Source organism: Alligator sinensis, unplaced genomic scaffold (assembly GCF_000455745.1).
Source record: "Alligator sinensis unplaced genomic scaffold, ASM45574v1 scaffold118_1, whole genome shotgun sequence".
Lineage (NCBI taxonomy): Eukaryota > Metazoa > Chordata > Crocodylia > Alligatoridae > Alligator > Alligator sinensis.
The window spans coordinates 1,111,710-1,134,448 of record NW_005841850.1 but is presented as its reverse complement, the minus strand read 5'-3'; the positions used below and the strand labels follow the sequence as shown (position 1 = coordinate 1,134,448).

General features: G+C 44.3%; 1 protein-coding gene across 2 annotated transcripts in view; it reads left to right on the top strand.

Moving 5' to 3' along the window:
* Nucleotides 1-22,739, top strand: part of BCAS3 (BCAS3, microtubule associated cell migration factor) — a 447,594-nt gene that overhangs the window by 404,435 nt on the left and 20,420 nt on the right. Inside the window, exon 24 of one of the 2 annotated variants that reach the window (XM_025210099.1) lies at nucleotides 15,816-15,983. In XM_025210099.1, coding sequence (XP_025065884.1) covers nucleotides 15,816-15,983 — 168 coding nt within the window. Of the gene's footprint in view, nucleotides 1-15,815; nucleotides 16,022-22,739 lie in introns of both variants that reach the window. The other variant, XM_025210105.1, reaches the window with a different exon arrangement.

Below are 22,739 nucleotides of genomic sequence, written 5' to 3'. Positions count from 1 at the left end.
TGAACGTGCTAATGGAAGCGCTTGCTATGGACACGGACGCGTCTTTCGCAGGCTTGGAATAAGCTGCAAGCTGTGGCTAAATTCACCCTCTCCCACAGCACTTCCTATACTTTCCCTTTCGGGATCTTGTGTTCCAGCTTTTTGGAGGTTCGTGAAACGTGTGCGTCAGAGTATTCCCAATTCTTTTCGGAGAAAGCAGATCCAATTTTAATATTAAAAAAGACCTCTCAAAAGCCATGCTTCTTTGGACTGCTCTTTCCTGGCACAGCTGACCCGCCAGCATTTTTAAGCGCCTTAGAGAAGTCACTGAATAGAGTATAAAACCGGTGTTAAGCTCTACTTTCCCAAACTCTGCCTCAACTCGACAACTGTGTCAATAAATGCGACTTGCTAGATAACAGGGTTATACTGTCACTTTCCTTCTACCTTGAATATACTGTAATCCACCTTTTGAATCTATTCTTCATTTCTGAGACTATTTTTAACCTCATTGTCATGTTAAGGTATCCAAAGCGGTACTGGTCTGGTTCGACCAACTTACTTCTTCCATCTTCATCTGACAGTGTCAGATGTCTCTATTTGAGCAATAGCAGCATTTCTGTATCCAGTGACTTTTGAGGTCATTCTCTATGTCTTGACACAAACTCTGTGCCAAGAACATTTGGTTCACTAAGGCACTGGTCTCCATCTCGTCACTTAATCTATGTACAGATACCTTCTGTGCCTCATGAAATGTCTCGACTTCTTGCCTTGATTTTAAGTAAATCTGCAGTTGACGAGACTAATTTACCTGGAATTGGCAAAGACCTTACTTTACTTCCAGTGCATATTTTTATACTTCCATAGTTCACGACTGAAATGATTATTATGTGTTTAAACAGTAAAGCTCTCTGTTCCAGGAAAGTGCTGTATTTGTTCCAGGGATCCCAGTACAGACTCTCTTTCCATATTGATCTTTCAGCAAAACACTAAAACATTTGGCAAGTTTCTTGTCGCATTCTTTGCTGCTATCCAGGTTTTCGAGAGATTCCCCTTGGACAGTTTCCACCTCTTAGCTTGCCCCCTGTAGGAGATTTTTTTCCCCTCCTTATTTTTACAGGCTATTTGCAGCCATAACAGAATAATTGATACTCTAAGCTTCATTATGCAGTATCCAACACCCACTTGGTCAGGACTACAGATTTGGTATCATAATGTTTTTAGAAACAAGATTTCCCTGCCCGTGCCTCGTGCCAAGTGTACTTGTTAGATGTCTTTGTGTTGGAACACAACGCTGCTTATGGTAACTCCATCAACGCACAAAGTTTCAACCGTGGTTTCTTCAACAGCTCAACAGATCATCACTCGAGTAGCAAGAACGAAGCAATCCAAAATGCTGTCAGGCTCCAATCTCCTCTAAGACGAACTAATATTCTGATTTAGAAGTCTGGAGTTGTCTGAACAACCAAAGAAAGGTCTCTATTCTGCTTGCACCTCCTTTATATTTCCGTGCCGACACCGAGATCGCTTTTCAACACTAAATCTACTAGGGACTTGTGATGAACTCCCCCCTTCCCCCCCTTACTGTAAGTTCAAAGCCGTTTAATTCTACTGTAAAACTGTCAGCAATGATTTTTGAAAAGACAGATTTTTGGTGCACGAGCACATCTCCTCTGTACTAGTTTCCAACTCCGTCAAACGTGTTTGTCATCTCTCGACAGCCATGTAATACCTCCCATCAAGAACAATAAATTCCAAGTTTTTTATATGTTGGACATAGAGTTTAATGGTCAATACAGCTCTTCCTCATAGCCGGATAAAGATTTACCTGAAGTTTACTGGCACGGACTAGAATTTCTTCTTTTGATTCCTGATGATTAGTAGCAGGTTCTCAAGAATCCTAAAACATCCTCTACACGTGACGTCGGTAGGCAGCAATCATATCGCCCGCAACCCGTTTTGTCCTAGAAAACATCTATTGTCATTCAGTTAGGGCTAGCTTCGTAAAGGCACTTAGCTGTTGTGATGCCAAGTGCCTGAATGTCTAATGATTAGGTGACTGGCTCCTCGATGGGAATCCCTAACCCTGAGTTAAGGGTCTAATCTCTCTCTGATGCACAGGAAAGTTAGGCACTTCAGAATGGGATTCACAACAGCCAGTGAATGGAGGAGCCCAAAGAGGGACTGCTGAAGGCAAAGGGCTTGGGGCTTAGGCTCTGAGCAGCACGGAGACCTGTGCCATGTTGGGATTTTCAGCCTGAAAACCTCTCCTGGGGTTAGGGATGTGAGGTGGCCCTTCCAAAAGGGGATGTGGCCAGAGGAGGAGGCTATGCCCCCTCATCCTTGCTCCTGGGACTGTTCATAAATTTGATATTAAACCTGCCTGGGATAAAATGCCTCAACAGTCTCTAGAGCAGGGATTGGAAACCAAGTCTCCTTCTTGCTCCTTTGCACTGGCGCAATAATTGTTGAATCCCTTTTTGCAGAGTTGTTCAGGTACGGCAGAAACAAGAGCCCCGCACCCCAGAACATCCTGTCACCTGGGGTGCCTGTAGACATGCTGGGAGGCTGCTCTGATAGGCAGTAATTACGATGTGTCGGAGCAGACTCGATTAATCGTGGCAATTGCCGCATGCCAGCATCCTCCTGCATCTCTTGTATCTGCATCCCCGTGCTTTAAAATGGCAGCGGAGTTGCTTGAACTAAACCTCATCGAACGAGTCTAACTTGAGTCCCAAGTGAAGCCACACACACCATTAATGCCTGCACGTGTAGATGCCGGCCTTTTCCTGCTTACTGCGCAGTAAGTTTAAGCCAGCGCAAATGCACATGTAGACATGCCCAGTTGCACCTTAGTTTGCTTGGCACTGGCATGCGAATCACTAAAAAAGAAAAATATATACATTAAAGTGAGACCTCATCTCTTGCCATTTGTCACAAAACAATTCCAGTAAGGTGTATATATGAACAAAGCAGGCCAGATTTGCTCTCCGGGTAAATGACCACAGCTCGCAATGAATCTGGGGCGAAGTCATGGCCATTTAATTGTAAACTGTGAGCTAATATTCACCTCCCTTTTATTAAAAATACTGCGCTCACTGTCCTTACTTTCATTCCAGGATCTGGGAAGATAAGAGAGCAGAATTCCAGGGGGATGATCATAGGAGAATGCATTGCAATTTGAATATGTACCTGAACAAATAAATGCTAGAAATGCACTTTATTAGTCTTTCCCTGTCCCTTTAGCTAGGCAAACGAAGGAGATAATTGTTTAAGTGGCACTATGACCTCTGCATATTTCTTTAATTCTCATTCATTCTATGAAGCGTTTCTTTTTAACCTCAAAGAACGGACCATTTTTGCCCAACCCCTGTTTGCATTTAGAGTTGTTATCCCAAATTACCAAGTGCAAACACGAGGCATGTAAAAGGGTAAATCTGCTGCCCTTTGAGTGCAGTCTTTTCTGAGGATGAGAGTGAGATGAGTTAAATGACTGAAAGCCTTAGGCCAGGACATGCCAGCTGCAATAATTTTTTCACTCAATCATCTCACCTTGCGATGCCACTCTGCCTTATACAGCCACCAGATGTCTGATGAATAATATAAGTGACAAGGGCAAAACCTCTTGAATACATTCAGAGGGAAACTTCAGACAGTGAAGACTGGTCGGCTGGCTCAAGACCAGCTGGGTCTGTCTTGCTCGTGCTTTCTATACCATACATGGTTGGAATGAAATACCCGTTGGACAAGGGTTTGGTGGGAAAGAGGAGCTTGACACACTGCAACGCACTGCGCGCTCGCTCTGGCCCCAGCCCAGCAAAGCACTTAAGCACATGCTTAACTTTAAGCATGTGTGTGCTGCCATTGAAGTCAGTGCTGCGACACACATGCTTAAAATTAAGCGCATGTTTGGATTCGTTGCTGGCGTGGAGCCAGAGAGCCCAGCACTTTGCAGGATGGAGCCAAGATTAGCTTCCAGATCCTCAGCTGAGATAACTCAGCAAATACCTCCATGTCTTCAGGATCTGGCCAACAGTATTTATTTTTCCTGACCTGGAAAACTCAAAGGAGAAGGGGAGGAGGGGCTGGGAGAGGGCTGTGTTTTGTTTTTTAATAAAAAATAACATCTCATCTTTTCCTATGAAACCACTCTATGGCCATTTCCCCCCCGCTAGTGAGGCCCTTGAAACGCAAGCACATTGAGTTCTGTCTTTATAGAGTTTGGTCGTTTATGGAAAGGCTTTATGCAAGGTGCCTGAAGGGGACTAGCCCGCGTGACCCAGAAGACCCCTTCCAGTCGCGTGTTCTTGCGTAGTCTGAGGAAGAACAGCTTTTTTCATCAGTAGGCTGTATTCAGCCTAAGGCTTTCGTTATTATGAGAGCACAAGGGAAGGAATCTGAAGATCTGGACTGTAATCCTGGCCCCGTCACTGCATTATGGCTTAACCAGCAGCAGATCACTTCAGCCTCTTTGGGCCAGATCCATAGTGGGCGTAAGCAATCAAGCTCTCTTGACTTCAGTTCTAATTATCCCTTTGCGGCAGCTGAAGATTTGGCCCTGTAGTTGTATTTCCTACCTATGAAAGGGATGCCTTGTTCCTCACAGATGCATTGTTGTTTAATAAACTAATTTCCAATATTGGTATTGATATTGGATATACTACCCTACCCCATAGGCATCATTGACTCCACTTGAACTAAAGCGTTATCGTTACTCCAGTTTAATAGCGGAATTTAGCTCTCAAAATGTTTGTGAAATAGTTTAAATGCATATATGGAAATTATTATAAGCGGCCGCGCACAGATTGCGAGATGCAATCCTACCAGAACTGTACATCGCCGCATAAGGCTTGCTGCAGAATGTGTCAGAAGAAGGTCACTGCCTCTCCGCTGTTCCCTTAGGAAAGGCTATTTTCCAGCATATGCTTCTGGTAAGGAATTACAGTACTGACACGGGCATGCTGGCTGGAAGTGCCTAAAAATAAGCTAGTTTTTGGTAGGGAAATGAAAACACCTAAGTACTCCGGACACTGGCAGGGAAACATGCCCTGTTTGTAAAGATTTAAATGGTAGCGGCTCATAATACTTTACATTTATTCCTGAAAATCACTGTATGAGTTCAGTATAACTACAATAGCATACATTGCAAGGGGAGAAGGAGCCGTGCTGATGACTTCTTATAATTAGCGTTCTTGAGTAGCAGCTGCTTTCTGAGTGTCAAGCCCTTAAAGTGGTGGTGGATGCTCTGGTCTAGAGCTAGGAAGGAAATGGAGCTCATCCTTAGAGTTGCAGGGGTGCAGGTTGTAGCCGCGTTGGTCTAAGGACACGGGCAGACAAGGTTCTTTGGAGAAATCTGATATCGTTTCTTAGACCAACTCAAATAGTTGGAAAAATCCTCCTGTCACCTCGCCCACTCCTCCATTCAAGCACACACTAAATGCATGGTATTTGCAAGCTCCATTTATTTATCCTGTGTACAAGCGTTTATTAGCTAGTAGCTCGGAGCTGAAGTGTATGTTATCTCATCGTGAGGTAAGGCCAAATAAATTACACGTTTGAGGCCCTGAGTGGGATTGCTGATGCACCTTAGGAAAATATTTTGGTTTCTGTTTATGTCAGTCAGGTAGTGAATGGTTTCATCTGGAAAAGGTGACATCACCCACTCGAGGAATTTTTATTTTTATAAGCAAAAAAGTTCAGTTTAATTGCAAACTGCTCAAATCATCCAAAAGTTCATATTTTTCTTGGTTGGATGTCTGGGTCTATGGTTTCTTTCCCAGTGCTTGCAGCAATGCTAATCTGCAAACATCTTTGCTGTGGAGCATCTTTATCAATGGACAGCAAATATAAAAACTCCACCTAATTTTCCAGAAAAAAACTCTTTCAGAAGTTCCCAAACTGCAGTAGTCTAATTCTCCTTTTCTAACATATCATTGGAACACGTTTCACGAGCCTAGGTAATGTTTTAGCTTAGCACAATATGCTAAATTCATCCCGGATGCATCTCTATTGATGTCAGTCTCTTAACTGGAAGGGTTATGTCCTTTCCTTTATGGAAGACAAGTTATTAGTATCCAGTACAGCTCGACTCTCGTAGGACTACACCAAGGATGAATATGGCTCCGTAGCTATCAAGGAAGGCTCTATTCCCTTGTGCTAGCTTGTTTCTTCCAAAAAGTTTCCTTTAAACATTCATCACCCCCAAAACTGTCGACAAACAGTATGGTCAGTTATGAGAGTTATCGGGCGCCGTACACCACGTGCCAGCGCTGCTCAGAGAATTCAGGACTTCGTCCTAGAAGATCCTTACCATTCTGGTGCTGAACTGGTGTAGGACCTGAGCCCCGTCACTAAATGAAATACGCATTTATCATCAGCGGAAATGTCATTGTAACGTCTGGGCACTTTTCGGCAGTGACCTGTTTTACTCTATACAAAACTAGTGGCGTTGCAAAGGGCTTCCGTAAAATCGTGTCTCAATGAAAAAGAAACTCCCATTTTTCTGATGCTTGCATTTGGGCACCAGGATGGAGAAATGCAGAGAACGGTAAAGGGACTTGACTCGCGGCAAAGATAGGGCTGTGCTTCTTCCTCCCCATGAGATGGCAATGGCTGGAATCCGCCTTTCAGAATTTTAAACTCCAAATTTTTCCAACTCCTGTGTACATTACTTTCCATCTTTCTGTTGAGCAAGAATGAGGATCTTGTTACAGCTGAGTGCTATATTACTATATAGCACTGTTCCAATGTTTTTTCAACACTAAGATGTTTCTTAAATTCAGACAAATTGCAATCAAAATTAAATTCCTTGGCTCGCACAGTTTCCACTAATTCTCAAGCAATATGACAAATCCACACTTGTGTCTCAAAGTGTAATATAAGATCTCAGTTATCCCAAAAAACCCTGATGAGCTGTCAGATTGCTCCTTACTTGTGGGCAAATATGATCCCGTTCTAATCCAGTATGCATCCTTTGTACATACGTATACGCACTTGCATATGCTCTAGGGTTGATAACGAGCGTGATAAAGCCTGGTGTTTTCTTAAGGGAGGTACAGCAATTTATTATTCAGCTCCTCCGATAGCACTGACATCTCTTTACACTGTGCAGCAATGACAGGAATATAACATATGCCTCCTGGCCCTTTTTGAATTAATTAAAAAATAAATTAGCATGTAAATACAATAGAAACCAGCAGTATTATCTCATAGTAAGAGCAGACATAGCTATAAAGGAGGGACTTAATCCGGGGAACACCTCAAGAGAGTTGTCCCCCTGAAGCCAGTAGAGCTGCTTGCCAAGGGTGTTTAGATGTGGACCGCATACAATTATAAGAATGAGTCCTGCTCACTTTAGGAATAAGGCAAAATAAAATCTTTGAGCTCTTCATGGAGTGAGCTGTGTCTAAATCCCCTAGTCAGCTTTAAAAGTGTCAACTTTTGTTCTTAAATTAACTCAATCGAAAACCTATACCTTTTGTCAACTGGTTAAATTTGGGAATCTATCTATATCTATAGAGATATATATAGTTTTTTCAGGGGGATCCAGAGAGCATCACATGAGTTTTTGAGGAAGCATCAGATCTTCTGCATGCCAGCGTGCACCGAGTCTCCAAATGTCTTGACAGTCACCAGCAATGATAACCCAGCACTTTAAAACATCCAGCTCTTAAGACCAAACTAATTCAAAGGACAAAAGTCTATAGTTTTGTCTTGCAAAGGCGGCAGCATGTTTGACCTTCTCCATCTGCTTTGATCTTGTGAGGCCATAGGGCATTAAAATATACAAGAATTTGATTACTGAAATAGTGGTGATGAACTTGCAACTGTGGTTTTTTTGGTCCTTTGGAAAAAGAATCTCTCCTGGTACTCAATGTCATTATGAAGCTATGGGAGATTTTTCTAAGACCAATAATAATTTATAATTAAAGTATGATTCTGATCACTTTTGGTTTGTTTTATAAGGTATATCAAATGTTATGTACTTATTTTATTTCTGAATGTTACTGTGTCCTTCAGATTGCGTTAAGGGATTTGAGGTTATGTGAGCAATCGCTTCTTTTTTTAATCTAACCTGGACATCTAATTGTCCAAATAATACACAAACAAGGACTCACAGGCTGGGGGATCCAAGAACTCATTAAAAAAGCCAAGGAAATGCTCTGGGATGGATCCTCAGCTGATATAAATTAACGTAGCTCTGTTAACTTCAGGGGAGCCGTGGTGATTTATACCAGCCAAGGATTTCTATCTCATCTTCTTTCTCATGTCTTTAGCTATGTTCAATTACTTGGATCACTGCCTCTAACCTTTAATCAAAACTTAACGAAGGATTGAAATCCTCCTGATGAGGGAAAGTGGGCTTGTGTACATTAGCACAGGCTTCTTCATATAACATGCTGGATAAGCGCTTATCATCCACCTCTAGCTGCCGGTTCATAGAGAGAATAACAACCTACTCTTGCTGCCAGCTAGTGGAGTTACTCGGATAGGCAAGGTGGGAGAGGCCTATAGTTTTGGTACTTGAAAAGTGTAAAGTTCAGTCCCCATTGAGAGCGTCCATCCAAGGGGGTTTATTGAATGTAGAGTTTGGGATGTTTCGCGTAGTTCTCTTATACCACATCTTCCCTCAAGGTGGTAAGACCCCTTTTCTCCCTCACTCCCTGTTACCTCACATTTCCAAAGTAGGAGTGGAAGGAGCTTGGGCATCCCATAAAGAAATCCCTTGGATTGCCATAATAATAGTTTAGTTGGCACATTTTATTAGTGTCAGCCTTCACCAGTGCACAGTTTCCACAGAGGGCACGTCTACACATTCATTGATGCGCTTTTGGTAATGCACATTAAATGTAGCACTTCCATGGTGGGGTACTAGAGAAAGGCCTGTTAGTCTATTTTAATGCACATTAGCAAAAGAGCATGGGGTTTTTGTGCGACGGTTTAATGCACATTAAATAGGCTAATGCACATTAAAGTGCACGTGTAGACGCGTCCAAAGCGACCTAGATCTGTCTTTCAGCAGCGAGGGGTATTACCACCAAAACTGTCATTTTGATGGCAAGTGACAAAGTTGCAGCGGGCGCTCAAGGCAAAGGCAGCTCTTAATAAATACATTAAATACATTAAAGCATTTATATTTTGACCTTACGCCAGACTCGCACTCAGACAGGACAAGCTGGAAGTTGAAAATGTACTTTGTCAAGACTCCTTTGGCTGATCCTGTGGTAAAGCAGGACAGCCTTGCTCTGAGGAAATGCAGATCCTTTAGAAAGGAGAGTAAAAGGTCAAAACTAATCCAAAAGGACAAGCCATGTATGTCTGTGTGTATATTGGGTTTCACATATGAAATCCAGTCATGATAAAGCTGATGGCTTTAGAAACATCTACTTTGATTAATGAAAACATAGTTCTCATAGACGACGGGTTTCATACTTCAAAGTTCCTCCTGGATTTAGAACCGTAAGTTTTGCTTATTCATACAACGTGCAGGAAACTATTTTTTTTAAATGAATAGGGGGGGGGGCCTTAAAAAAACGGCAAGATTGCAACATTGGTGCTGCAGAGAAGCCGGGTAATCAGGAGGAAAATTAACAAACAGCAGACGTTTCGTTCTGCAGTTTACCATACTGTTTACATTCTTTCCTCTCTGTGTGTTTTTCTCCTTGGAAAGATTTATGCATTTATGAAAATATCTCACTGCCTCGGCTCTGAAAATTGCTGTCCCGCTCCCACGTTAAAACCCGAGCCATTGCCATAGTCGCTGATCCGCAGTTTAAAACCTGAACCGCCTCCATAGTAGCTGATGGTTTCTTCGGCCAGTGTGCCTGATGACTTGCAACACGCTTCCTCACTGACTACTTTGCAAAACTCTAGCCAGTGGCTTTATGGAGGGACGCTTTGGAGGAGCCAGCTGAGACGTAAGCTCTGCGGATGCTCAGGTTCAAACACAGCAAGTGCTGTGGCTTTGGCCCTGTAGCGTCCGTTGCCCTGAGATGGTACCTCCATGGATGAGGGATGGGAAGGGGAAGGCCCTGGGCAGGGTAATGAGTGGTCTCCCATGAACAGCAGCACAAAATCCTTTTCTGTGCTTCCTTCACCCAGCCAGCTGCACCCATTTGTCAGCAGTGAAAACACTTGTGGCTTCGCTGTATTTAGGCCCTTCGGTGCCACCACAGGCCTATATTTTACTCTCCGTCCGACACGGGCGCTGTTTTTCTCTATGCATAAAGGGAAATATCATTTGCATAAAGGAAATATCATTTGCATAAAGGAAATAGCATTTGCACCTGTAACAAAATGGGCTGCTAATAAGGGACGCTCTCAGCCTCGGCTCTCCAGGGTTTCAGCAGAATGCGAGAGGTCTCATCACCTTGTAGGCTAAGCACGCAGACAGCAAAATACACATTAATTAAATGAACGAGCAGGATGCAGGACCGGTGAGTAATGTCCTGTTTATAGCAAAACCGCGAGCCATTTTGGAAAAAGAAACTCCATGGGAGGGAAAGATGACAGGAAAATGGCCTTACTCTCAAATGTGGTCTCGGCGACCACTTCCAAAGCCAATCGCCGACACTTTACCCTTGATTTATTAAAAAGAGAGAGAGAGGGTGAATTGTGGGTGACGTGTGTCGCAGCGAGCTGAAGTGCACATGCCTCGCGTGAACTAGAAAGGAATCTGCGAGCTAGGGACCGGAGAGAAAAAAGGCAGCATGCTGCTGAGCGTGACCATGGGTGTAGACGTTAAATATGTGGCAGGTCGGGGAAGAGTCCATTTCCTCTGTGCTTAAAAAGGGAATTTGCACAGATCCCTCTTCAAGTAAGTATTAAAGGCTACTGCTTTGTTGCAGTCCCCCTAGATTAACAAAGTTATGGCATGAAAGTGAATTGGCAACGCCGTAGGAAAGTTCAAGCATTAACTTTTAAATGCGATATGCTATAATTCTACTCATTACCTGGGGCAGGGACGTTCCACCCGCACCCATGGGAACCCGTCTCGTAGCTTTACAGCCAACTTCTCGATGCTCGTGTTGCGGCTACCAATATTTGCGGTCCAGAATGGGCTGGGACTCTCTTCAAAGTCCATCCAAGTCACTTAATTAGCCAGAGAAGGTAACTGCGCCGTGACAGGAAGCATTTCCTTTCCCCCGGGGACTCTCTCGATCGCACTTCCAGACTTGGCCTTCTCCAGCCAACGGGAGGACTGGGAGTCAAGTCGATGTCTCTTTTGGGGACGCATCTTTTATTGGTTAAAATTCGCAGGCCCTTTCCCTTTTCTATTTACCCTGTTATTTTCCTCGTGCTGATGCTGCAGTGGGGAAGGTGAGGCTCAAAACTGTCAAACCATTTAATAGACCCGTAACTGTGTTTTTGGAGCGCAGATTCTGTTTTGATTTACGGTGCCTTGGAAGGCAGGAAATGGAGCTACTTGATTTCATATTTTAACCAAAGCTGGCCAGAGGTTTCACACACACGCGCACACAAAAATTTCCCCTGGCTTTTGAATGAAAGAATCAGGGTGAAAGATTCAGCTTAGCTATTTTGACTTGGAAAAATAACATACTAGAAGTATTAAAATATTTTTAAATGTGTTTTACTACTAATTCTTTTTTCAGGGAAGAAAATGAGCTGATACGGTTTTCTTGGTCTTTGGTTGGTGTCATTAACTGTGAAAATAAAGGAGGTTTCCAAGGCCTTGGGATTTTTTTTCCCCCACTGTGGAACTTAAATTGATTTCCTTCTATACTGAATCTCTGAAACCATTGCAATGTTATAAGCCAGGCGTTTTGGGATGAATAATAACAGAAACCGACCCACCGGCACATTTGAGGAATTAAGTGAAAGACACGGGTCCTGATTCTGCTCTTACTTGCAAGGGTGCAGCTGTAAGGACATCAGTAGAGTTATTAAAATGCATGGCTAGCGGGTGAAGAAAATGAGGTGTATAATAGCAAACTCTGCTTGTAGACTCCTGTTAAAATCGGAGGGTGTTGCACGGCTGTATCACGGAGCAGAATTACCCCATGCCGTTCTGGGGCAGGATAAACGTACTGCAACGACAGAGCAAGGCATTTGCACCCCCGGTGCAAACTTAAGATCCAGCTCTGCTTCTTCAGGTTTAGTGTGGCTTGTCATCATTCATTTGTGTTATTGCAGATGATTTGGCCCCATGAGTTGGACAGCGAACGTCTCACCCGTGTATGGCGGGAGTCACAGTGGTCCAATCTCTAGTATGTAAGGAAAGAGAGAAACCTTCTGTTCAGTTCAAAGAAGCCAACCCATATGGCGACACGCTGGACCCATTTGAAGTCGCAGGAACTTTTTAGATTGACCTCCGCGAAACCAAGGTGTTACCCGTCATTTTGGGATGCTGAATGAGTACCTTGCTTTGCTGGTCCCAGATTAATTTCTTGTGCTGCGTTGGAGCCTGGTGCACCGCCAAAGAAATGATAGCACTGGATGAAGCATAGCAGAAAAGGCTTGATTTCACACATCATGCTCTTATTTTTGTGGCTGTCAGGAAGGTTTCAGCAGTTTGTCAGTAAACACGCCCTTCAGAGTCTGCATTTCGTCAAACATTTTGTAATCCCTTTAATCAGCACCATGTTTGTTCTTACCTTATTGGTATTGCCTTTAACGTCTGGCTGCACTGGATTTTGAGAGCAGAATAATGTCTTAAATCATATTCGTAAGCCATGCCCTGCTCAGTGATGAGACTTTTGATAAGCTGCCCGCTGAAATGCCAGAACTTTTTTGACGAAGAGAGGGTGGAGCAAATAGCAAAATGAGATTATCGATTTCATAAATAGCAGGGATTGGATTAGCCACTCTTAGTTAAAATATGATACCCTTAGCTTGCTCGAGCACGGGGCACAAAAGGCAAAGCGTCTCAAGGCTCCTCGGAAACAACGCGTCCATCCGTGAGCTCACAGGCTTCTCAAAACCGTTGTCCAAAAGCTTAAAAATATCCAGGACTGACTTTGATTTCTGAGGCAGTGGCCAGAGAGATCAAAAGGCACATGGCAACTAGGCTTGCTGTCCCTGAAGGAATTCAGGATTAGCTTTCTACCTCGACGCTGGCCAAAAGCGGTGATTTGGGCCTCACAGTACCAAAGGACCCAGATGTTTGAGATTAGGCTCCATTTCACGCTCCCGCCCAACGTCTCGCCTCCTTAGCTCTTTTGCAGTTCATCTGTGTGCTGCTCCTTGTGTGCATCCGGTTTAATAAGCCAGCGTTATAATAAAGTCCGAATCCATTTATGGAGCCCAGTACCAGACATAAAGCTCCTTTTTTTGTTCTCCTCCAGGTGTTATTCAGAGGGCTGGCTGGGTGACTCAACCTGACGAAACACATTGCCCTCCCTGCACATGTAGTATGGAAAAGGAGTGAAAAGGGAGGAAAAGATAAAGGCAGAGAGCTCCCTGAGCTTTTTGAGTTTATTTTACAAGAAAGCTTTCTGTGCAGTTAATCCCTGTAACCTGTATTTACATTAACACTTGCACCTCACACGTTGCTGCTAAAAACTTTTGGCAGCTCTCGGGGCCTGATTGCAGAGGTAATGCTCCACTTGTCTCCTTTGCTCTCACTCAAGCATCTCTGGAACTGGAGCCCAGCGCTCTTTGGAGTTGCTGCTTGTACATGTATGCAGTCATCTTGGCAGCGCTTTAAAAGCCATTGGCCTTATTATTCACATGTCTGCTCAGAAGGGCAGAAATTGTTTCGTTTCTTGCTTTCAGAGCTGGAGCTGACGCCAAATAAAGGCTAGATCTCTCTAGCACAACAGGGAAGACCTGAAGGAGCTTCCAAAAGTCCTCCCTGCGCCTCGTCGTTGTTTGCATTCGGTAATAAAACTCCCGTGAGAGCTAGCTGGGTCCTTCCATGGGCCGCGCAACAGTGCCTGACGAGGAGCAGGTGAGCGGGGCGGCTCTGGATTTGGCCCCAGTGAGAAACATAGCAATTTTTCATCGTTTCATAGTTGTTTGGGGCTGGAAGGGACCTTACAGATCATGAAGTCCAGCCCCACTCTTCTGATAAAAGAAGATTAAGCGCACACGCAAAAGGTGGGGGCGCTGACAACATGGAAACATCACACCGATTTAAATACCGACTTCCCCAGCCTCACTGCATGTTCTCAGACGGGCTTTACTTGGGGGTTTTTTCTGACAAGCTTGAAGACGGAAAAAGCCCTATACACTGAAAGGTCCATTAATAAGCTGAACTCTTCGGTCATCCCTCCTATGGGCTCAGCCTGGGACGTGGCCAGAGTTCAAGTGCACGGGTCACACACCAGCCCCAGACCCGGGCCGCAGAGGTCTTTTTTAGTGCTGATGGTTGTCTAGTGCCAGGAATCTGCTCCGCAGCCAGGCAAAGAGATAAATCAAAGTTTGCGCACGCTGATGAAATTCAGGAGCCGGAAGTCCCCGTTGCAGCCCATATAAATCCCTGCATGCCAGCCCCTGTGCTTTTGTCCGTGCCATTAGAGTTCAAAATTATCTGCCCCTCTTTGCTGATGTATGGATTAACTGGCTGCCCGAGTGTTTACTAACGGTTATCACCCAGTACTTTGGACGTTATCAGAGGAAGGGACGCCTGCCGCAGGCCTTGGTCTCTCACCCTTTCTATTACCACCTGTCATTGGCAGAGAGTGTGCTGTGAAGCTGTACAGTCACAGCGTACAAGTGTAGATAGTTTCTGACGGCTGATCAAAGGGGAGAACCAAAGGCCTGATAACAAGGACGTGTTTCATGTACTTTTAACTTTGAGAAACATTGGCATTTGCATTTTTTCCTCTCTGTAGGCTGGCAGAAACCAGGCACAATAAATGCTGCATATTCAGTTACCTAATAGTTGAGTAAATGGTATGTGCTTGAAGCAACAAAGCATAACTGTAATCTTGTTCCAAGTGGGAATGATTTAAAGTAGGCCTTCACAGCAGACTTGCTGTATAATAAAGTTGAATAATTTTAATTTGTACTTTGAAGTGATCGTGGATTCAGAATCTAATCTTTGCATTTAGGAGAACATCCTGTACTATTTTGATTTAGGAAACAACAGCAAGTTAAGGAATTATTTTAAGCGTCTCTTCCAGATACTTTAACTCCATCCGAGCAGCCAATATCTTCCGTATTGCATCACTGATTAAAGGGGCCCTGCTAAGCTTAATTTGGCCTAAAATGTCATTTTTGTAGAAACACAAAAAAATCGCACAGATCCGTAGACCAAGGAGAGAAGTCCCTCCTCCACCCCCTGTTTTTTATTTAATTTTTTTTTAAATTCCAACCGGGAGATATTTTCCAAAACCAAATTAACATTGCCCTTTCCACTCCAAAATAGTTGTTGGTGGCCCAAATATATTGGCATTGAGCTGACGCATGAAAGTAAAATGGATTGAAAATTGTGGCTTTTAGCAAAGATGAGCTGGGTTCGCTAGGAAAGACCGTAGTTCATCTACTGCGCAGGGGAAGAAAATACAGATTGTTCTTAAAAATTGGTTATACTCTTAGTGACATAGATACCATTTTTTAAAAAAAATAAATGGGGATGTGAATCTGTTTCATCTGAAGCAGGATTTTCCCTCGTGTAGTTCTGCTGACTACCAAATGTAACTTGACAGTTAAAGTTTTGCTTTTAAATGGCCCAAGATTTTATTGTCGATGCATATTTTACCATCGTGATTTCAATGAATGGGCCAACCCCCAGCTTCCAGGTACATGGTGAGCGCCTGACCAAAATGGCGCTTCCTCTCTCGTAGATTATCGCCGTGCGGACGAGTCGCGGTGCAGAGCTTCAGCGTTGGTGCCTACCCTCGCCAATGCGTGTCTCCCGTTTCTCGTTCAAGGTGCCTTTGATCGGAGCGTGACCCTGCTGGAAGTCTGCGGGAGCTGGCCGGAGAGCTTCGGTCTCCGTCACATGTCTTCCATCGAGCACACCGAGGAGGGTCTTCGAGAGCGTCTGGCTGATGCCATGTCCGAGTCGCCCAGCAGGGACATAGTGGGATCAGGAACAGGTACAAAGAAGAGGTGTGATCAGAGATCACATACAATGGTGATTTTTTATGTTTTTTTTTAACTCGTTACAATTTTGCTTCCCTCTTTTCTGCGGTGGTGTTGGCGAGGGGCTTCTCAAACAGGGGCGTTGTCCTTTAGAGAGGGAACGTGACGAAGGGACAGAATAGGGCCAGTCCTCAAGGTGCCTTTAAAGGCAACCCCATCCTGCTGTGGTCTCGTCCTGTGGCGATGAGCCCCCCTGAGCATCAGATGCTTCCTGCACGCTGCTGCTCATTCATTCCACAATCAAAACAATGTCTCAATTAGGATTTGTGTGTGTAATTATGTGTTCTGCATAAAGCCGCTGTAAAGTGCTGGTTCTGTAATCCAAATTAATCCATCTTCATCACTGTCCATTATATTGATAAATCACACCGTCTCTTTACATAAGTGGAATGGCACTTCCGAGATTATGCTGCTCCTAGGGGGCCCGGACATAGGCTACGTTATGCAACGTTAACGCTCTGAGTTTATGATGTTTTTATTTTCTTCGTGCTTTTCAACTGTTCTAAAAATACCCTCTAGTAGAAAAGCTGCATCCATCTTTGGTCCGTGCCCCATTTGTGTTGAGACCGGCAGCTAATACCAGTGGTAGCTTCTAACATCAGCTGCCAATTCACTTGTCACTGTGTTGGCAGGATGCCTGGGAAATGAGAATGAGCTACGCCGGTAATGACCTAACATCGTAGCATATTGACATCCTATAAGGGCCTTGTAGACTGGAACCTCTCTTGTTTTCAGCTCTGTCCCTGGGGTACTCCTGAGGGTTTTTCATTACACCGACCTCTCTTTAGTCCCCTTTGATCATTAGTCCAACTTTAGAGGACTGAACTTGAGCCCCATCAGTCACTGCTGAGGAGCACGAGACGATCCATCCGAGCTTTGCCACCATGGTGCCGCCAGCTCCTGCTGTCTTGAGGAAGACGATGCTGGGAGTGGGAAATCAGGCCTTGACCTCCGTCATGTTGGCTCAAATAAATCACGTGGTTGCTGGGTTGGTTCAGAAACAACCTTTCTATCCCACATCTGAAATTCCTGAACCGTTTCCATCCTTGCCTCACTTATCTGCTACTGTTGAGTGAAGATGGGATCAAATGAGTTGATAGTTGACAGAAAGGTACAGTCAGAGCACCAGACCTAGCCTTCCGTTCCAGCACTGGTATTTATTCTCACTTGCTTGCTCTCCCGGGCAAGTCATTTTGACTCGGTTCTCTCATCTGAAGGACAAGGATAGCAGCACTCGAAAGGGTAGCTATGCACTTTAATCAGCCGATCTACCAAGTGCTCTGAGCAGACAGATGCTTGATATGTTGAATTGCTCATTGACACCAGCCACTGGAAGTTCAGAGGAGCAACCTCTTCCCGGCTTGTGCACCAGACAGCTTTCTCCCAGCCCGTTGTAGGACAACGGCTGCTGTAAAAGCCCAGGCAATCTAAAGAGGTTAGGTGGAGGTGGCTAATGACACTGCAGTTGGTGCAGACCGGTTCCTGGCCCTCAGCTAGGTCTTATACAGGTCTTAGTGACCCTTGAGAATAGGGGGCCAGGTTTTCTTCTGTGACTGCTTTTGCACCATGCATCCAGTGTAGCAACTTGGCTCTAAAACTGGCTTGAGTGGCCTAGGGAGGAGCTATCCTAATTTGAGGAGGCTCTTCCAAGCACTGTAAAGGCAACGTTGTAGCTCAAACACCATTCAGCCCCCTGCTACCAGCACAGCAGGGAAAAAGAGAAATGACTAGCAATAAGGGAAGCCTTGTTGGAAGGCCTCTGCCCTTTGCCCTTAGCTACGCGGGGCTCTTACAACCTGACGATATATCTACAGCCGTCATCAAGCTGCAGGAGGGTCAAGGGACTCCAGAAGTGAAATGAAAGCCATCTTTGCACACACCTCCTTGTCTTGCACTCTGTCCTGCTTAATTCAGAGCTAGGATCTGGCTTACAAGCACGGGAAGTGCAAGAGCTCTGATTCGAAAGGGTCAAAAATATAATCTTCTCATTTACGAGAACCTCTGCGTGCAGGACTGCTCCATGGTTAAGGGTAATTTCCCTGGAGCCTGGTGCTGGAGAAGCTGATGCATGTTACTTAAATTACCGTAAGCGCTCCCAAGGACTGTGATGGTTGCACATGGTAAATCAGACAATAAGCAAGTGATGTGGGGCTCTGTCGTCCTCTCAGTTGCATCAATGCAACCCTCTTGATTTCTGGGGCGGGGGCAGCTCTGGTGGGGTTACATGGATGCAACTAAGATGAAATGTAGACCCACAAGGTGTAGAATGCAGAAGTGCTATAAGGCCGAAAGCAAAGGTGAGCCATGTTCAGAGGGAAGCTTTCAGTGAGCTGACGGTCATCCTGAGAGACTTTTCCCTTCTTTCCTCTCCCCGCCCCAGCCGCATAGGGCATTTACACACATACATGTTCACGCCACAACGCACCAGAGAGCCGGCGCGTCAGAGCAGATGCGATTAATCAAGCTGACGCACGCTGCACTGCAGCGCATGCAGTTGTGTAAGTGGCAAAATGAGTGTCCGCGCACAGAAAATGATGCGTTTTAGTGCCAAAGCACGCCACTGCCATTTTCTCAGCGTTGACATGCATTTTGCGGCTTATACAACTGCATACGCTGCGGCGCCGGGCACTTTTAAAAGTGGCCGGCATTGCAGTGCAAGCGTGCATACAAATCCCCTTAAATCTTCGTGCAGATCAGTTTTCTACAGAGGAAAATATGTGCCACTCATAAGCACATCATAGCTCAGGAATGGGCAATGTGGGCATTACCCAGCTTTCCTGTGATTTATTATAGGCGTGACCTCTCTACCCCATTATTGTTATGTTCTCTACGTTTTTTTGTGTGCTTATTACAGGATTTTCTCTAATCAGTAATAGATTTTCTTCTCGGGAAAGGGGACTCTGAGCTCCAACCCTGTCAAATTGGCCTTGATGCAGATGAGCAAAACAGGTTCCTGAGACCTCTCTGTTCCCAGTCCTTTTCAACTCTTGAACTTATCCCCCTTGCCAGTCCTCAGTGGCTTTGCGTAGTATTGTATCCCACGCCGTCGACACGTGGAAGACCCCATTTGCTCAGGGTATCGTCCAGCATCATTAACACGGGGTGGTTGTTCTCAGACAGACTGGCAGCCAGCCATTTGCCAGACAGCCGTGTATCGCATTAAAGCATTAGCATCTATATGTTGGCTGGCAAGTAGAAGAAAGATAAATGGAGGGTTGATTGCCCCTGATCTGAAAAAGCAGTGTCCTTGTTGGCTCGTAGTAAGTAGCATTATTGTAAGTGCCAAGAAGCTGCCCACATCTTAACAGACCTAGGCTGAACTAACTGTCTTTAAAAAAACCCCAGCATATTTTAGCATGGCTCTCGCTTGCTAGAATTCGCTTCTGCCCGAGCAGCTGGATTAAGTGATGGCAAGGATGTCTGCACTGAGGAACACCATAAATTTGTTTCCTTGCACACCCGATCGCTTTCTATATGATTACCAATTCCAAATACAGGATTTATAGTTCTGCGCTGGACCCCAAATGATATCATGCATCATCCCCAGCTCAAATTATCCTAGAAGTGACTTGTTTGGACTTGACGTGATGGCTTTAATGCTGGTTGACGCTCCGTGAGTTCTTTGCAGGTGCAAAGTTTAAAAGTGATCTGAAAAACGTTTACTGAAACGCCCCCAAATCTGACGTGAACCAAGCACAAAAGAATAAAAGCAACTCGCACAGAGTCAAAAAATTACACGCTGCCGCTTTGCGCTCAGTACCAATATGTGGACAGAAGTAAAAATGGACAGCAGAAAGAACTGGGAGACATTACCAAGTGCTCAATTGTCTCTGACATGCACTTAATGGCATGAGATAAATAGATTCTTTTAATGCCTTAACTGTTAGGACATAGCTGGCATGTAGATTTATATAGTAATCAGGATTGATACAATAAAATAGTACAGATGAAACACATGCTCACAATCCAGAGGTCCATTTTATGCCGTAGATATTGAATTCTTTGTTTCTTACCTACCCCACTTCTTTGAAATGCAGCAGCAGCACTGTATTATTTGGTCAGTAGTTCTAGATACTTGCTAGTTAACAGCAGGCGGTGTAGCTCCTGGTTGTATCAGAAAGCATCAAACTGGCAGACACATTAGGAACATGAGGCACAATCATGCACTGGCAGGGAGATGAGCTAGATGGCCGGACGAGTCTTTTCCATCTATGAGTCAGGCTGGATGCCAAGGGCTGTCGGACAGTGGATGGGAGAAGAACCAGGTCTGGAAAAGGACCAAAAAAATCTACTTTCTATATGACTTGAATGATAGCTCTAGTCACACAGCAAGTCAACTTGATTGGGAAACCAGCTTTCGTCCCTGTTATCCAATTATCCAGACAACCCATGTCTATCTTAAGTGGAGTCTGTTGTATATAAGCTGTCAGCCCGGATGCACATTTAATTCCAAAAAAAGGCGTAAATTGGCCTAGATGCAAAAAACCAAAACAGATGTTTTTGCCATTGCAATTTTTGTTAAGCTCTGACTAAAAAAAAAAAAATCAGCCCATGCAATTTTCGTGGTCAGTGCCCTCTCTTGTTTACAGTTTCATTTTTGAGCAACCACAACATTTATATTGGAAATACAGCTCCTGAGCTTGTGTCGTGGCTTCTACATGGCATTTTAAAAAAAATAAAAAGTATTGCTGACACTTTGATTTATGGAGCGGTGTCTGTCTCAAGGAGAGAAGTCTCTACAAAAGTATTCAGCTCAAATTTGACATGCAAAAATTGCCAGCCAATGTAAGAATTTTTTCCCCCCTGAAAAACGATTGTGACCAGCAAATCCACTGATATGCAAGCCCTTGGCACGCGCATTTCATAAGCTTCCAGATGCTATATAGATCATAGTCCATCGTATATAGATGGACCATATAACCACAGTCCCCCAAGTAGTATTTCTCCGTGGTTGATTTTCTTTCTTCCATTGACTCATGGTTGAAGACTTGATGCTACCATTCATTGCCAGGGGCCGGTTAGTCCACCAGATGCAGTCCTACCAGGGAAATGTTGCCAAAGTCAATGGAAGCATATAGGTGTAGAATTTGGCAATATATCACTTCAAGTTCACATCAGTATGCTCATCTGCTAAAACGTCTCCATTAAATTGTGTATCTCGGCCTAAATATGATATGGTTGACCCACATCCACTTTATATTGACAAAAATATTCACGATCTTGCAAACCTTGGAACCCTTACCTAGCTGCATATTTGTAAGATGCTTCTTTGTAGGCACGTGTGCTTTCTTACCCATTGGGAAATACACAGTGCCTTGCATTCGTTCACTCTGCATCCCAGGTCGTACAGCCAAAGAAGACGGTTTCTCTCTTTTAATCTGGGTCCTTCACCAGGAATAGAGCAGGCGTGAGCTAAAATCCTGTATTCAAACACTGCAGAACAAGCCCCGCATCTTGTGCCCAGCTTCAGTAAAACATTTTGCCTAGACTAAGTTTTTATCACAGCCATCATTATGGTCAAGAAACCTCATGAAATTAGTATAGAACAGCAAGAATGTGGGGTTTACTGTAGAATGGAAAAGGGCATGTTTTAAGTCAATTATAGGGTGACTAGAACTGAGACATTAAGATTGATTTTCTTATGCAAAGCCCTAGATGCAGTCAAATAGCAATTTTGAAAGTTTCAGAATAGAAAAGGCCCCGAGCAAAAAAGCACAGAGAGGGATTTTTGTGCATGTCCCACAGGAGGAATCTTTTCTGGATTCCTCCTGATCTCCAGGAACCATCTCGTAATCTGATGAAAGAAGTTGGCTTGATTGAAGCTCATAGTCTGCCTCAATCTCCTAATATGATTAATGGGCTGGAGATAAATGGAGCTAATTAGACCCTTTTTTTTTTATTAGCGATTGGCTCTCACCTGGATCTGAGTTTTAGGAGCGCTCCAAAATTGAACTTGTGACCGCCTTATTGTTACAGCCACTTGCCCCAGACCCCAGACCTGAGCGCCTGACAGAAAGGGAAGCTGTCTTTAAACCCTTATGTGAATCTTGTATTTTGGGTCCATCTCTCAAGCTTAGACAATGAAGTCCCAAGCGTTGCTGTGCACATTTATTCACTTAAAAAATGTGTTTGTCTCGCTAAAATCGACAAGCAATGAGCCTCATCCCTGCCCATCCCAGCATAATTCAACTCCTCCGATGTTGTACAGCTTCTCTAGAGGAAGAACGGGTGGGTGAGAAGACGCGCAGATGAGTAGACGCCTGGGTTTCGATGTGTATCCAAGGAATGGGCTAGGCACAGTGATACGGTGTGAATGAGAAATGGTTAAAATAAGATCCCCCTCCATTCCCTCCCCCTGCCCCTTTTCTTCCTTTGACTAAGGCGACGTTGTTCCCTTCGTCGTCTCAGCCTCTCTCAATTCCAGCCCTGAAGTGGGAAGCAGGGAGACAAGGATTCAGCATAATTGATTTTCTCTATAAAAAGCATTTTAGATAATAAGATCTCTGCATAGATTCGGTGCAAAAAAGAGCTTGGGCAGCAAGTCCACAGGCATGGCAGGAAACATTTGGACTAAAAAGTGGCCTTTGAACTTTTGAGGCATTTAACCCAGGCTTGGAAACCGAATCTTCCTCTCAAGAGCACAATATGATTACTCCCTCCCAAAGCTCATTTTAAACTACATCTTTTGATACGTTTTAATATATTAGCCT